Source organism: Pinus tabuliformis, chromosome 5_2 (assembly GCF_031772625.1).
Source record: "Pinus tabuliformis cultivar Carrire ecotype Pingquan chromosome 5_2, CPIR1, whole genome shotgun sequence".
Classification (NCBI taxonomy): Eukaryota; Viridiplantae; Streptophyta; class Pinopsida; order Pinales; family Pinaceae; genus Pinus; species Pinus tabuliformis.
In genome coordinates this window covers 1,108,370,472-1,108,388,380 of record NC_142306.1, presented here as the reverse complement: position 1 = coordinate 1,108,388,380, position 17,909 = coordinate 1,108,370,472, and the positions used below count along the sequence as shown (strand labels likewise).

The 17,909-nt window shown below is 38.9% G+C and overlaps 1 protein-coding gene across 1 annotated transcript; it reads right to left on the bottom strand.

Annotated features, from left to right (window-relative positions):
* Window positions 1–13,717: 13,717 nt before the first annotated feature.
* Window positions 13,718–15,061, bottom strand: LOC149163102 (uncharacterized). Its single transcript, XM_089435345.1, has one exon. The coding sequence runs from the start codon at window positions 15,059–15,061 to the stop codon at window positions 13,718–13,720; it is 1,344 nt and encodes a 447-aa protein (XP_089291471.1).
* Window positions 15,062–17,909: the final 2,848 nt, after the last annotated feature.

Genomic DNA, 17,909 nt, shown 5'->3' with positions numbered 1-17,909 from the left:
CACTAGATATTTCTATGGAATGAAAAAGACCCATCAAACTACAAACTTTTTTCACTATTATTTACTTTTGGGATTATGTCTTGTACCATTGACAACAATCCAAAGATAAAAAGAGAAATGAAAATATCACTATTGTGTAGAAAAACAACTTAAGAGTAAGCATTACTTAATCTATGAGATCTTGATTATAAGTACAACATAGATGTGAAAAGATGGGCTCTTGGTACATTTTTATTGGAAAGTGTATCCCATCTTGTCCATAAATTGGAAGGAAAAGATATAATATTCATGAATGAATGGAAGGATCAGGGTTATCACCCAATGGATAAAAGTCACTCTAGGGATAATGGATTTAACAAAAGGTAATATATGCATGTAAATGTTCCCTTGGGCTAGATGAAAATTGATCTGCGAGTGCAAAGGAACAAAGGAGTTTGATTGTAAGACTTTCCCATTGAGCAGGGACAAAAGTCAACCCCGATGATTTGATAGTGTAGAGCGAAAATGCATTCAATCTCACTTAAATCATCCCATTTATCCTCACAAGGATAAGATACTTGCTAAACTCTGATTTGAACAAACATGAGTATGCCATGCTGCTATGCCTTGGATGATCCACATCATCAAATCCTGCGCTAATGAACACATTGAACTATTAATGTGATTGAGAACCCTCATAAAATGGATACAACATGGCTATCAAAGAAACACTCTATTGCTAAGCTAATCGTTCATAGTAGAAAACTCCTATATAAAATTTTAATAACTTTACCAACATAACATTTTACTAATCATATCTTAAAAAAAGAAAACAAACTCAATATCTTATATTTCAATTCTATAATAATACATATAAACAATTCTTACTATTATAAATTAAATATAAATATAAAACTTACATGATTAACCTAAATTTCCTCCCCAATTAACAAAAGTTGCATTCAGGAACACTACCCATGCCCTTACCATTATAAATTTAAAACTTACATGATTAACCTAAATTTCCTCCCCGATTCACAAAAGTTGCATTCAGGAACACTATCCACGGCCATTAAGAGCAAAAGCAAGTAGGCATCATGGCCAAAACCTTGTGATGATACATGTAAAAAATACATGGTATAAATGTTACATGATGAACATATATTTCTACCTTGATTCAAGGTTGGTAATGGTTACATAGAGTTCCTCATCACAATCTTCATAGTCATGAATTAACACATTTAATTGAAAGCGCACTTGTAGTGTGCAAAAGAGAAAAAATTAAGAAGTTTGAAACAAATTGCTTTCTGGTTAATGCTTAGTTTGACGAAGAATGCAAAAGCGAAAGGAGAATGTGGAAAGAGTCAAACAACGATAACATAAAGCTTAAAGTTTACAAGCAAATATTAAGAAAGAAAAAGGTTGATTTCATGGTTTTCAAGGAGGTAAGAACTAATCTTCCTTGGGAAAAATAACCCGAAATTATTTTGGAAGGAGATCCAACCGAGAAATATGCAAACAAAAAATAGTATTACAACTTCTAAATGGTTTGACTATGCAAGGCAACTCTATGATCAATATCCCAAGGTTGACCCTCCCCCCTTGGTCAACACTGATACTGAGCTTTTCACGGTGCAAGAGGTAGAGATGGGTATCAAGAAGTTGGGTGTTGGAAAAGAAAAAGAATTAGCTGAACTCCAAGCAGAGTGTCTAAAGTGGGGCTTAAATATTCTTGCACCTCAAATTACAAAAAATTTCAACAACATCATACAACATGGTTTCCCCACAGATTGAACAACTAGTCTGGCAATACCTCTTTCAAGAGTGGTGACGTCAATAATGCCTCCAATTATAGGATCATAATGATAAACCCCTTGTTTGCAAAGTTATTTGGAAGCATGATAGAAAATAAAATTAGCAAGTGGGTAGAAGAAATAGATAAGTGTGTGAAGGGGCAAGCAGGTTTTAGACCTAAACATTCCATAGTTGATCATTGTATAACTTTAAGGCACGTCATTGAAAATTTTTGGGAGAAAAAGGAAGAAGGCTTTTGTTGCTTTGTTGATTTCAGAAAAGCGTTTGACACAGTTCCTAGGGATAAGCTGTGGCACAGAATGGAGGAACTTGGGGTTCCTAAACATTTGAGAGTAGTTGTGCATAGGCTGTATGGAGAGGTGAAAGTCAAAGTTAGAACTTCAACATGCATTTCTGGATGTTTTAGAAGTGATATTAGGGTCAAGCAAGGTTTCCCATTGTCTCCTACCCTTTTTGGTTTATATATCGACAAGCTTGAGGAGTGGTTAAATCACAAGGGGTGATGGTATCCATTTGGGCAAGTTTGTTATAAAGGCTTATTTTGTATTCAGATAACCTTATTCTGATTGGTAAATCTGCTCTTGGTTTGCAAGAGCACTTACTATCCCTTCAACAGTTTTGTAGAAGGGTGGGGATGCAAGTCAATATTAGTAAAACGAAAGTAGTGGTTTTCTCTAAAAAAGAAAACATAACCAACATAAATTCTACTTTGAAGGCAACATTCTAGAAGAAGTTGCGGATTACAAATACCTCGAAATTGACTTCAACAAAAATCTAAGATGGGATGGTTGTAGAAAAAAAAGAACTTTAGGGGGTTGGAAGACATTTTATGCTTTTCAAAATAGGTGTAGAGAGGCAGAGTTATGGGACTGGAAAACCACTCGAACTATTTTTAGGCTTCTAGTGATTCTAGTTATTCTCTATGGCTTTGAATTGTGGACCAGCAATACATCCAACATGTAGTGGAAACAAATTGAGAAAATTCAGAAGTGTTTGATTACAAACAAATTCAAAATTAAAAGTGCAGTTCCTTGTGCTATCTTGTTAAGTGAAATAGGGGCTACTCTTATTGAAGCAATTGCTATGGTGTGAGTAATAGGGTATTTAAAAAAAAGTAAGCAAATGGAAGAGTGCATATAGCCTAAGGTTGTCTTTAATGACATATTGTGCACAAGAAAGAAGACTTGGATGCAACAAAATAACAAATGGTTTAGTAAATGGGGTATTTGCTTGAACAAGTGTCCCATAAACAATAAAGAGATAAAAACTTTTGTTATGGATAACTTCCACAAGCGTATTTGGGATAAGGAGCTAGGGAGAAAGAAAAAGTACTATATTGAAGTGTTTAATCCCACTCATAATCATCAACAAAAAATGTACATAGAGGCCAATATTTCTTGGAGAGCAAAAATTCTTCTTGCTTAGTTAAGGACTAATTTTCATCAACTCTGTTGTGAAACGGGGTGTTGGAGAAGGCCAAAAGAAGTGTGGGAGGAAAGAGTATTTATTTTTTGTTCCTCCATAAAAGTGGAAACGAAAAAACAATTCATTTTAGAATGCAAGGCCTTTCAAAGACAACGGGAAAGTTATGCAAATATTCTGTAGCTAGCTATTGGGATGATCTATTTAGCGAGGGGTTTGTTGAAAAGTTGGGAGTGTTTATTGTGAGGATTCACATGAAAATGATTGAGTACATCAACCAGATGAAGAAACAATCTGTCCCATAGGCTATTATTAACTTTGTGAACATTATTTTTATTTTTATTTTTTTTCATTCATTCATTCAAGATTGAAACTTATGACTCAGATTTCATGAATTCCAAATTGAAAATGGCTAAAATGTTTCAAAATAAGCAATATGATGAGTTCACTTTAATTCATTCACACGTGTAAGATTTTTCATTCATTTACAAGTGTAGATAATTTAGATAGACATTCATGTCAATCAACTCTGTTGTGGAAATTTCGAGTGTTTTATTATTTACTTTGAGAAGCCGAGTCACTGTTTTAATCCACTTTAAGAAAGAAAGAAATAAATTATTTTAACGTCCACGAGGCTAAAGATAGCCTATGGGACAGATTGCTTCTTCATTTGCTTGATGTATTCAACCCTTTTTCTGTGAAGCTTCACAATAAATGCTCCCAACTTCTCGACAAACCCCTCGCTAAATAGATTATCCCAAGAGCTAGCTGCTAGCATATCTACATAACTTTCCCTGTTGTCTTTGAAGGCCTCACATTCTAAAATGAAATGTTTTTCTATTTCCACTTTTACGGAAGAACAAAAAATGCATACCCTTTCCTCCTGTTAGACTCCGTCTCATGTCAGAGATTGATTCTTCTTCAAAACCCTGTTTTGAAGAAGAAATCATTAATGTGTTGTTTAAATTTATGTAATTTATCTCCAGCTCTTCAAAAGGGAGCAGTTTCCTCAGCTCTTATCTCTGCAAAAGCACAAACACAATTCAAAGCATCATCAGCAATCAGAGGCAAAAAGCTATTTGGAGAAGTCTCACTGAAGATCCCGAACACCTGTTTTGGAAATGGTCATAAATGAATTATCTTATAATATAGAACTTATTGACCCATTTGAGCAGCAGTGACAGGCATATATATGGAAATAAAATGTATTGATGGTGGAAATGGAGGGAGAAGGAATGCCGCTGTGGTGGTTGCAAGTGAGGCTCATGCAATTACATTAGTAGTTGAAGAATTACTAGGAGTTGTTTTTACTATAGCTACATTAACAGATGAAGCTGTTGAAAATGGTGAGTTGGACTCTCCTAGATGTGAGAATAATCTATCATCAGCTAGATTTGGTGGAGAGCTTGCATCTCTTTGCATTGCTATGGTCAATTCAGTGTGGAGAACTATTCTACATGCTCTGTCATTGGTATTATCCAGGTCACAGGGTGAGGCTATTGTATTGGAAATACTGAAAGGTTACCAAGCATTCACACAGGCTTCAAGCATTCTTCGTGCAGTGGAACCTCTGAATGCATTTCTGGCTTCTCTTTGCAAAGTTCACATTAAGTACTCAAAATGATTCAGATAGGAGGAGCACTGTTGGTCCCTTATCACCTCCTGGCTCAAAGCGTACTGAACATGTTGCTGATTAAAAAGATTATGTTGTTCTTACACCCAAGAAATGTGCAGGTGCTCAGGACTCTTTTTAACATAGCGCATCAGTTGGATAATGTTTTGGTCTCATCATGGATGTTGGTTCTGGAAACTTTGGCAGCCTTAGATCGCATCATTCATTCACCACACGCCACTACACAGACTTATCTGATCTAATGGTTCCATTAATATATTAGAGTTGCGGACCTGTTGAAGATATTTGCACTGTTCTTGCAACCCACGAAGAAATACATCCGACTGCAATACTAAGTGTTGTTGCTGGTCTAACCCCTTGATCTGGACCAGGTCACGAAGTCTAGCATCACTTCAAAAGTTTGCCTGAACCGCGGGATGCTTTCATGATCCAGATTGTGTGCTGAAGTAACCGAGCTTCTGAGGCATTGTATTGGGCATAAATACGATGTTAATGGCTTCAAATTGATAAAGAACCCGGCATCATCTTAAAGATTTGTGAGCACGTATTCCCTAGTAGCCTAACAAGATCCAAAATTACTCGATCAGTTCATGCATATGTCTAAGAGATCTGAAGTCTTCTCTTATTCGCTGGAGAAAGCTATGATAAGGGATTCTGCCTCCCCTTCAAGGAAAATCTGTAGCAGAACCGTTACAATAGTTTCGAAGCATTCATCCATCTCAAGCTGATTCGAATAGGGATACTCTGATGTTCGGTTTGGTAATTGCTACAAGGCATGTTTACAGTTCGGTTGATGTGAAGATCTATTCATTCCTTCAAATTGCATTAAACAATGATTAAGGGTTTTGATGGCTCGGAAAGCCAGTTTAAATTGAAACACCAGCCTTCGAAATTTTGAAATTTTCTTTGGCGCGTACAAATGTATAAGACTCTGTTTGAAGTTACTTTTCAGATCTAATAATGTGTGATTTTGAGGTATCCTCAGCTCTCTGAAAAGGAAATTCTGAAGCATATTCATTCAATGAATTGCTCAGTCTCCAAGAATAAATGTGTGGCACGTAAGGGAAACATTATGTTGCGGGAATTAAAACAAATGTGAATGCTAGGGATTTGACATAACGAACAGTATTCGAGCTGCAGGCAGCAGAAATATTTATAAGCAAACTGAGCATGAATTTTTGCCCCCGAGTTCAACTGTATCATAGCGTTTTTGGTGATAAAGGGACCAAACACCACGAAGACATCTGTCACAGCAGAAAACAGGGTCAATTCGCCTATTTTTTATCTTCAGTCAATGCTTCAAACAGGATCAGCTCTCCATATGTCAAGCCATCAGCAGAATGTTAGTTTAAAGGTTATTTTTATGGCCAACGCATTTCCAGATTTGGGGAGCAGTTGCAAACTGGCATTCAGGATTCGATTGCCTGTAGCTTCAGCAAATGGGATTGACACCTACCCTTCACTTTAGTCACCAGAAGACACCTGTTACCAGATGCATAAAATTCGTTTTCTTATCTATAACCTCAGTTAAGCAGCGCTCCAAAGATTTCAAAATAAACAAATTCGCCTATTTTCATCCTTAATTATGATTTCATGGGATTTTTGCTCCGGATTTATCTCTCAGCTGGCCAATTATCATAAGATTTACTGAACGCTGTTCTATGTTTAGGAAACGCCCTTTCCTACTTTTTGTAATGTTAGTTAAAACTGCGCCCCTGTTTTGGGCAGCGTTTCAGGATTGTATTAAAAATTCATTTTGAGAGTTAGTCAGAGGGGGGGAAGTTTTTTCTGAGTGCTGAGAGCTGCCGTAGCGTAGCAGAGCTTCATTGTACAGTCATTGGCAGAGATATTTAATGGAATTTCACAGCTCTGTTTGCTGAGATTCATGTGGTATGTTAATTTAGCATAAGTTTTCCCTTTGTCTCATATGTAAACTGTTATGTTTCATTTCATTTCATGACCATTTCAAGCTGAACAAATGAAGTGATTAGGTAGGAATTCATAGTATTATATGCTCCTCCTATAAGTTTGTTCGCGTTCAATGTTTTCTACTGTTTAAGGAGGATTCAGAGTTATTGTCTGCCCTCCTTAGCTCCTCACCAGTCTTGCCATCCCATTGAAATCCAGATTTGATGCTAAATTTCATGCCTACCTTGCCTCAGTCAATAACCTGTGTTGTTCATTATATTTTTCTGTTTCAAACTGTGATCTTGCCCATTCAGCCCGGAAAATCCCCGTCATTTAATTAAAAACCCCAAACAAACCTTCCTTATCAATTTACTAGCCTAAGATCTTTATTCCTAATTGGGTCAGCTCATCCTATTGAAAGATCTACCGAATCTGACCCGAGAGAGCCTTCTCATACCTCGTAGGGCTAGCTACGAGGTGAAATGGTTTGATGTAGCCTTGAAGGTTTACCTTCCTCAGCCTAGGGTGAAATCTCAAGCGCTAACACCTCCCACACTTCCTTTGGCCTTTTCCAATGCCCTGTTTCACAACGGAGTTGATGAGAATTAGTCCTTAACTGAGCAATAAGAATTTTGGCTCTCCAAGAGATATTGGTCTCTATGTATGCTTTTGGTTGATGATTATGAGTGGGATTAAACACTTCAATATAGTAATTTTTCTTTCTTCCTAGCTCCTTATCCCAAGTACGTTTGTGGAACTTTTCCATAACAAAAGCTTTTATCTCTTTGCTGTTTATGGGACACACGTTCAAGCAAATACCCCATTTACTAAACCATTTGTTTTTTTGCTGCATCCAAGCTTTTTTGCTCTTGCACAATCTATCATTAAAGACAACCTTAGGCCATCTACCCTCTTCCATTTTCTCAATTTTTTTAAATACCTTATGACTCGCACCATAGCAATTGCTTCAATAGGAGAAATCCCTGTTTCACTTAACAAGATATCATAAGGAACTGCACTTTTAATCTTAAATTTGTTTTTAATCAAATGCTTCTGAATTTTCTCAATTTGTCTCCACTGCATGTCGGAGGTATTACTAGCCCACAGTTCACAACCATAGAGAATCACCAGAATCACTAGAAGCCCAAAAAGAGTTTGAGTGGTCTTCCAGTCCCATAACTCTGCCTCTCTACACCTATTTTGAAAAGCATAAAATGCTTTCCAACCCCCCAAAGTTCTTTTCTTTCTACAACCATTCCAGCTTAGATTTTTGTTGAAGTCAATCCCGAGGTATTTGTAATCCGCAACTTCTTCCAGAATGTTGCCTTCAAAGTAGAACTTATGCTGGTTATGTTTTCTTTTCTTAGAGAAGACCACTACTTTCATTTTGCTGATATTGACTTGCATCCCCACACTTCTACAAAAATGCTCAAGGGATAGTGAATATTCTGGCAAACCAAGAGCCGATTTAGCAATCAGAATAAGGTCATTTGCATACAAAAGAAGCCTTATAACAAACTTGCACAAATAGATACCATCACCCCCTTGCGAATTTAACCACTCCTCAAGCTTGTTGATATATAAACCAAAAAGGGTAGGAGACAGTGGGCAACCTTGCTTGACCCCGATATCACTTCTAAAACTTTCAAAAATGCCTATTGAAGTTCTAATTTTGATTTTCACATTTTTATACAACCTATGCATAGCTGCTCTCAAATGTTTAGGAACCCCAAGTTCCTCCATTCTCTGCCAAAGTTTATCCCTAAGAACCGAGTCAAACGCTTTTCTGAAATCAACAAAGCAACAAAAGACTTCTTCCTTTTTCTCCCAAACTTTTTCAATGATGTGCCTTAAAGTTATGCAATAATCAACTGTGGAATGTTTAGGTCTAAAACCTGCTTGCCCTTTAGCACGCTTATCTCTTTCTTCTGCCCACTTGCTAATTTTGTTTTCTAGCATGCTTCCAAATAGCTTTGCAAACAAAGGGTTTATCATGATGGTCCTATAATTGGAGGGATTATTGACGTCACCGCTCTTGAAAAGAGGTATTGCCAGACTAGTTGACCAATCTGTGGGGAGCCCTTGTTGTATGATGTTGTTGAAGATTTTTGTAATGTGAGGTGCAAGAATCTTTGAGCCCCACTTTAGATATTCTGCTTGGAGTTCAGCTAAGTCTTTTGCTTTTCCAACACCCAACTTCTTGATACCCATCTCTACCTCTTGTACCATGAAGAGTTCAATATCAGTGTTGACCAAGGGGGGAGGGTTAACCTTGGGAACTTGCTCATAGAGTTGTCTTGCATAGTCAAACCATTTAGAAGCTATAATATTATTTCCAATTTGTATCTTTTTCGGTTGGAGCTCCTTGAAATAAATTAATTGTGAACTCGAATCATGGAATCGTGGACAAGTGTCTCGATAACATTTTGTGCATCACAAGCAATCCACGCATAAATTTTATCAAGGGTATCCTTGGATCATGAGAATATCATATAGAAAATGGGGAACCTTATAATATATATATATATATATATATATATATATTATATATAATGTTATTAATATTTAATTGTTTTTAAAATTTTAAAGTAGGTTATATGATAAAATATTTTGGTTTTATGTATTAGGTAATGGTACAAGTTGTTAACATATGTTTTTTGTTTTTTTCTTTAATATGATGATTAAAGAGGAATATTAGGAATTGTGTAAATATTGTTTTAAATTAACATTTTTGGTTTGAGAGTGTAATTTAAAATAGTTTTATTTTAAAGTGTAATTTAAAATAATTTTATTTGATGAAAAGTTTGTTATTGGTAAGAATTTGTTTTTATTATAAATTATTAGAGAAATTTTATTTTTTTATAAATTATTATTGTGTTGAGAGGTATTTTCTAGCTTGTTTATTATTATGGAAGAGATGTAATATATTGTTATATTTTTTTTTTAGACAAAGTTCGGGTGCTATATGTTAATCTGAAAAAAAGAGAAGGCAGTTTGCCATACATATAGTGCTTCATGAGCATGCTGGATCCAAGGAATTACAAAAAGTTTTTCTTCCTTGATCCTATTCCTAGTATTCCTGCCTCTGGGGCTTCTTAAACTAGTGTAAATCCGAACAAACTGCAGACACCAAAACTTACAACTACATAACATAATTAATCAATCTCTATGTGACTGATCTTCCTGGCAGTGGACGCTTCTGGATTTGGATCAGGCTCATTCTGTTTAGCGCTTGAAGAGGAAGGAACATCTTGGAGCTTCTTGTCCATCATGGTCTTAAGAAACATAATTGATTCTTCGGCATGGCTACATCGATTGGCTATGCTGTTAAACTATTCATATAAGGAGCTAGCTCTGTGAAGGAAGAGATTCATCTCAGCCCTATATTTCTCATTCAGAATTCGGCATTGGTCCTCCAGTCTTGTCTCCAGACTGCGCACTTGATCCTCCAGAGCCCTCTGTTGAGCTCGCACTTCTTCAAATTCGGCCTGTAAATCTCTACAGTGAAAACATTGTTCTGGACGCTCCATAGTCGCCAATTGGGTCTTGCCTTTGTTGTTCAGCGCTTTCCCACAGAAGCTAAAGTCTCTTTGCTTGCTGTAAGCAATTTCCCCGGCTCGCACAGGGCTGCTGTGCGCTTGGTGGTTCCCACGGACTGCCTGAAGAAAGGCGGAAACAATTTTACTCTTCTGCTTGCGGGCACAAGTATTCTCTGCGTGATGGAGAGGCATGTATCCCGTTCTATAAATAGAAGCTAACCACAAGTTAGAGGGGCGGGAAGGAGCCCTGCATTTCCCGATGCTCCAGCTCATGGTCAAAAAATTATCATGAGTAACACAAGTGGTCTGTCGCCAAGGACGCCTTTCACCTGCAATTCGCTTGATTCCCCTGCACTGAGTAGATCTTCCAATCCTGCTTTCGATCAAAATCTTTCCTACCATACCTGTTCTGCCAACTGATCTGATTGATTGCCTGCTATCATAGATTCTACTATCCTCGGTACGCTTGCTGATGACTGGATGAGGAATATTCATGGTAACGATTGTAAGGAGGACTTTTCGTTACAATACAGGATACCTTTGGGGCGCTCGCAAGCTCTATTAGCGCACTTGTCAGCCTCCTTATTCAGTCCTCGGAGGATATGGTAATAGGTGACTTCTGCCAATGAGGCGCTGAGGATTTGGTTCCTATGATTTATCTGCTGAAGCAGAATGTTCGGTGAGCTCATCCTCTGCGCCATAAGTCAAATAATAATTGTTGAATCCCCAAACACTATTACCTTATTTATCCCTAGTTTGATCAGCTGAGAGAGACCCTGGTACAAAGCCAACCCTTCTGCCCTGTTGTTGGACAACTCCCCCAATCCCCATTCAAACTGAAGAATTCTTTCCCCGTTAGCATTGCAGATTAGACCCCCTGCGCCGGCTTGGCCCGGGTTTGATTTTGAGGCGCCATCAAAAAATAAATAGAATTTATTATAGTTTCTCAGCCAGCTTGCAAATTCAGTTTCCTTTAGCCTCAGCTTCCAACCCCTGTTTGATTCTTTCATTTCAGTCTTTCCTTGATTTAAATCTTGAGCGCTAGTTATGTTCTCTTGGGCATAACTTAGCAGATTCCTCTCTTCCATGCTGTAGCTGTTCATCTCTATCCTACCTTTGATGTGGATTGTGACTGCCTCCAACGCTAAGCATTTTGCCTTGTGACAGATTGCTCTGATGTTATAGCCCTTCTCCTGGAAAACCCTTCTATTTCGTGCCAGCCAGATGCGCCATAGGAGGGTTAGAGGAATGGCATTCCATATCCTTTGCGTCAATTTGCTACTTTTCTCTTTCCATGGGCAATTCTTTCTCCATTTATGTATTGTGTCTGCAATAGTTGCCTGAGGCTCCCATGGAGCATTCCCAATTGAAGTCATCTGTCTCCAACATTCATCAGCAACCGAGCAATCTATAAACAAGTGTTGTATTGTTTCCTCTGACCTGCAGCAATTCGGGCATCTTGATGGTCCCATTATGCCTCTTTTCTTTAAGTTTTCCGCTGTTAGAATTTTTCCTTTCAGGAGCAGCCATATGAAGAATTTGACCTTGGGAGGTGCTTCTGCTCTCCAGACAATTTTCCATTGATTCCATATATCCTGTGGGAAGGTGTTGTCACAGAGATGCTGGTGCCCCGCTTTGGCCGTGTATTGTGTTCCCGTTGGGTCCCAACTGTAACCATCTTGTTTGCCTTTCTGAATCGGTGCTTTGTTGTGAAGGAAGTTCTTTAAGGCAGCGAGGCTGGGTTCTAGCTCCCTAGGGAAAGCCGGGAACTTCCAACCTGTCCAAGCTTGAGATTGGGCATCCCATTGTGATATTTGATCTAGATACCATATTCCTTGTCCATTTAACCAGTTTATAGCAGGAATTGCCTCCACTTTTGATTCAATTGGTTGCTGTCCTAGAATTCTGTCTGTGGAGAAATTGATGCTACTTCCCCCTCCTGGGACTTTTGAGATGTTTTGAGACATGAAGGGTATGGCTTTCTTGCATAGTTGCCAAATTTTTTAACTTTCTCTACTTGGAATGTTGGTTTCCAAAAGTTGTTGCCTTGAACTGCTCAAGTATTTTGCCTCTAAAACCTTCTTCCACCAAGCTATAGGCCCTGAGATCATTCCCCATATTATTTTAGCTCCAAGAGCCAGGTTCAGCAATTTTGGGGATCTTATTCCTAGTCCTCCCCTTTCCTGAGACTGGATGACATTCTTCCAGCTAACAAGGTTGAATTTTCTTTTTTCCGTTTTCCCTCCTTGCCAAAGGAAGTGTCTGAGAGCTCTTTCCATTTTAAGATGGAAAACAGCAGGGGCTTGGCATAAAGAAAAACGATAAATAGGGAGAGAGGCCAAACCTGATTTGAGAAGAACAAGTCGTCCTGCTGGGTTCAGCCACATGGTGCCCCATTGCTGGATTTTTCTCTTTATCTTATCAAGGATTTCATTCCAAGTGCTAGCTTTCAGCGGTCCCATACTTACTGGCATCCCAAGATAGGTGAAGTGGCTCCAGAGAAGCTTGTAAGAGACTCCTAATATACTTGCAATACTATGGATGGTGTGTGTTGCAGTGTTCCAACCATATATGCAACTTTTTTGCTGATTGATCTTTCCCCCTGAGTATTCCATGAATTGGTCCAAGATCTTTTTGAAGCGCCTTGCTATAGTGGTGGACGCTCCTCCAATTAGGAGGGTATCATCCGCAAATTGAGAGTGGTTGATGTTCTTTGTCCCTTGCTCAAATTTGATACCCGTGATTAGACCTATTCTCCTATGGAAATCCAGGATTTGGTAAGGGACTCGGCCATAAGGATAAACAAGTAAGGAGACAAGGGGCAGCCTTGCCTAAGGCCTCTAGAGGATTGAAAGGCAGCGCACGGTCTCCCATTTATCAGAGGAGAGATCCAAGGTTCCGAAATGCAGGCTTTGATCATTGTGATGAAAGAGGAGTCAAAACCCATTTTGTGAAGAACAACAAAGAGGAAAGAATGCCTTACCCTGTCGAAGGCGTTGGCAAGATCCAGCTTTAGAAAAAATCCTTTCTCCTTTCTACTTATGCTTGAGTGGATAGCCTCTTGCACAAGAAGGATAGAGTCGGAGATGTGTCCGTTGGGAAGGAAGCCTCCTTGGTTTTCTGAGATCAGGGATTGAAGATGGGGCTTGAGTCTAGTTGACAGAATTTTTGTGATTATTTTGTACGCAAAATTGCATAGGGATATTGGCCGAAATCTAGAAAAAGTGGAGGGTCTATTTTCTTTGGGGATTAAGGCTAGATGGGTGGAGTTGGTAAATCCCCCCATTTTGCCTTTCTTTAAAACCCAGCGTATCATCTTGACGAGATCTTTTTTGATCAGCTGCCAATACTCTCTGTAAAAGCTGATCGGAAATCCATCAGGCCCTGGAGCTTTATCTGGGTGGAGATTCCAGATCGCTTTTTAGATTTCTTCTTCATCAACTTCTTTCTTGAGTGTGCTGTTCATTTCTTGTGTGACTCCTTTGGATAGGTGCTGTAACAAACTTGAGTAGTCCTCCTCCCCTTTATCCTCAGTCAGGAGATTCTTGAAGTGGTTGGTGGCTGCTTCCTTTATAGATTCCTGAGTATTGTAGTTGTATCCTTCACTATCTTTAATTGTGCTCACAGTGTTTCTAGCCTTACGAACTGTAGCCTGCTTATGAAAGTAAGAAGTATTTTTGTCTCCCTCCTGAAGCCAGAGCTGTCTTGACTTTAACCTCCATTTTGTTTCTTCGTCCTTTATAGTTTGTCTCAGCTGAGCGTAGAGCTTTCCTTCGTTCTCCTTGGCTTGCTGGGTCAGCCCAAATGCTTCGATGTTTCGCTGCACTTCCTCTAGATCTTGCTTAATTTGTTTTTTGTTCAGCTCAGGCTCTTGGTAATTATTTTTTGCCCAATTTTTTAAGCCCTGTCTAACTCTCTTTAGTTTTGTCTCCCAGATATAAGTTGGGGAGCCTTCCACATGTTGTATCCATGTCTGCCACACCATGTCTTTCGCTGCAGGAGTATGGTTCCAAATGGAACAATATTTAAATGGGAGAGGTCCAAGCTGACATTCACTATGCAAGGTGAGCGTGATTGGATAATGATCAGAGGCGGAGATATTGAGGATATTTGACTGACCGGTGGTGAAAGTGGACAGGTAAGATATGCTTATTAGGAACCTGTCAAGACGCTCCATAATATTGCCAACTCCTAATCTTCTGTTGCTCCAGGTATATCTTCGATTCTTAGGCCTGATATCTATGAGATCTTGCTCCTGCATAATATTTTCAAGTCGATTTCTGAAAGGATCTGGGGTGAAGTGTCCCCCTCTTTTCTCGTTTGCATGCAATACCAAGTTTAGATCCCCTGCAATAACGAGATTGTTGTCTCGCTCTTCATCTATACTGGCTTCCAGCGTGCTCCAGCATACCTCTTTCTCCCTATAATGGTTCGGAGCGTAAATATTGTAGATAACCACCGCTGCTCCATCTGTCTTACTTTCTAAGTTAGCCCGGATCCAGTTCTGGTGTATTCTGGTGGAGATGCAATTCCATTTATTATTGTCCCACATTGTTAGAATGCCGCCTGAGGCTCCTCTTGCTTCACTTGCACATCCACTGTAACGTTTTTGCTGGTTGATGACTTTATTCATTTCTGATTGATCTTGTTTCGTTTCTTGGATGAGAACGATTTCAGGATTTTCACTTTGGACTAAATCCTTGAGGGCTGCTATCTTGGAGGGGTGCCCTAAACCCCTGCTGTTCCAGGATAGCATTTTCATCATGATTTACCACTTACATGGAGAGGTGCTCGCCTCTCTTTGCCCTTGTTGTTGTTTTCTTTCTCCGAATGCCCAAGAATAAAGGATTCTATGGGAGTCTGAGAACCCAATGCAATGTCTTTCTGGGCACTCTCTTCTCTCTGTTGTTTGGCCGATTTTCTGCCAGGCCCATGCTTCTTTGGAACATCACTGGGCGCCCCGTGATCCTTTGAAGAACTTCTGGTAATCCTGGTGGAGGGGGAGTCGGGAGAGGGTTGGGAAATGAGGGGGGGAGAGGGGTGAAGAGGAGGGTCAGAGGGGGGGAAATCAGGGACTGATTCTTCCTCAGAGAGGGAAGCGAAGGGATTAGAGGATGGGGGAATGGGAGGATCGAGAATACGAGAGGGGGAGGACGGACAATGTAAGGAAGGCTGCTGGGAGGAGGTGGAAGGGTGCTGGAGGGAAGAGGATTGGAGGGGAGGATGCTGATGGGAAGGACCAGGGGCATCAGAGTCCGAGATCTTGGGGGGAGGGGATGATTTCTTCCTTTTAACAGTTTCCCATTGCCCATCTTGCTCTTCTGGTTCAACATTAACAATCTTAGGACATCTATTTGCAAAGTGACCATATTCGTGGCATACCTTGCATTTGAAGGGTATTTGCTCGTAATCCAGCTGCTGAATATGGCACCAGTCATCTACTTTCAGTTTGATTGCTTTCGGCAGTCCTCGTCCCATATCAACCTCAACGCAGATCCGCGCACAAGCCTGCATGTTGTCTTTGGGTTCACTGCGGTCTATATATTTTCCAACCGCGTTCCCTATTGCTTTCACAGAGTCATCCCCCCAGCAATGCAGTGGGAGATGAGGAAGTCTGACCCAGACTGGAACCGCACTTGGTATATCTAGTTCAGGGTCGAAATCCGGGGTCCATTTATTGAGATAGAGGCCCCTGGAATCCATAAAGTAAGGCCCATTTCTGAATATGAGGTCTTTGTCCTCCTTGGTTTCAAAATGAAAGGTAAAATATCCTCTACCACAGAATCGGATGGATATTTTGCCCTGGATCTTGTCCGACCAATTTCTTTCGACCCACTTTTGCACTGTCTTAGGTGAAGGCCATAATCCTGTAAATTGTCCGATTAACCCTTTCTCTGCTAGGGAAATGGCTGCCATGCGTGGAATGGTCGGAGGCAGAAGGACTTCCTGTAAAACATCTAGCTTCTTTACAAACTTGGATGCTAATGGTCTAGGTCTCTGAGGAGGAAGAGACTTCACCAGGTTTGAAAAAGCTCGCTGCAGCTCCGGATCCCCACTGGGCGGATCCGGAGGATCCATGGATCAGCTCGGACAGACAACTCCAGGCAGGCTCAGTCGCGGGCAGGCTCAGGCGCAGGCAGCGCGCGCGCAGCAGCAAAAAAATTTCAAGGTAATATATTGTTATATTATGCTATGAAAATATTTTGATTTAGACAAATGAAAAAAAAGAACAAAAAAATTCAAATTGTTTACCAGTTTAGATTTATCTTAACTTCAGGTTTTTAAAGGGATCAAATCTTTTTGCATCTTAAGATATTCCCATCTCAAGAGATTTGATCCCTCTGGGCCCTTGGTAGATCCGGAGTTAAACTGGATCTACGCTGGTTTAATTAGCTTAGATTCATTTTAATTCTAGATTTACCAAGCCCCTACACTGATCAAATCTTGATATACAAACTTCTTTTAAAGTGAAAAGGGATTTAATCTCTTTCTATACTTGGTAGATGCAAAATTAAAATGAATATAAGTTAAATTAAATTATAATAATGAAAAAAGTTAAATATTTTGGAAGCCAAATCTTCAATAACACATACATAGCAATGCACTAAATTAAAACATACTTTAAATATTTAAACTTTCAACTTGATAAACCCAAAATTTTAAAAACTAAAATAGATACAAGCTAGGCTAATTAAATTATAATAATGAAAAAAGTTAAATACCTTCAATAACTATACATTAGATTACATTTTAAATGCACTCATAATTATATTTTGATAGATTAGTCATAACTTTTCAAGTCGAAATTGTTATGGGAAAGGCTGATCCGACATAATTCTATGGACACTATTTATGTGTTATTAAAAGTTTAGTCTAAGTTATCTAAAGAACAGACGTTGGAAAAAACTTAAAGAAGCTTGGGAAGAACAGGTGTGTACATTTTGCACTTATGGGGCTTGGAATGTGATGCATTCAAAGACATCAGAGATTCCATGAACACCATTTATGTGTTATTAAAAGTTTAGTCTAAGTTATATAAAGAACGACGTTGGAAAAGACTTAAAGAAGCTTGGGAAGAACGGGTTGGTACATTTTGCACTTGTGGGGCTTGGAATGTGATGCATACATTTTGCACTTATGGGGCTTGGAATGTGATGCATTCAAAGACATCAGAGAAAGTTATGGGAATATGCTAGCATCGGTTTCTTGGCATTGTCTTTTCAGCGAGGGGATTGTTGGAAAGTTGGGCCAGTGCATCATCAATTTGAACAAGAAAACGATTGAATTGCAAAAGACGAAAAACAGGGAACTAATAGTCCCATAGATTATTTTTAGTCTCGTGTACGTTAAAATATCATTTCATTTCATTTCATTATAAGACTTAGTTTAGTCAAAATTAAAAAATTAAAAGAACCACGGTTATTTGTAAAATAAAAAAATATCATCACTCATCCTATGAAAATTTAAATGTATAATTTAAATGTATAGTGATGATAATCTCCACTTTCTAAACTAGTTGTTTTTAGTGTCACTTTTTGGAAGTTTTTACAGTGGATTTTTCCCAGTCTAAGTTTTCTAAAATCTGGCCAGAATTTATTGAAATAATGCATTTT

Excerpts from the sequence above, each read along its gene's own strand:
- LOC149163102 (XM_089435345.1), bottom strand. The coding sequence starts at position 15,061 with ATGATGAAAATGCTATCCTGGAACAGCAGGGGTTTAGGGCACCCCTCC.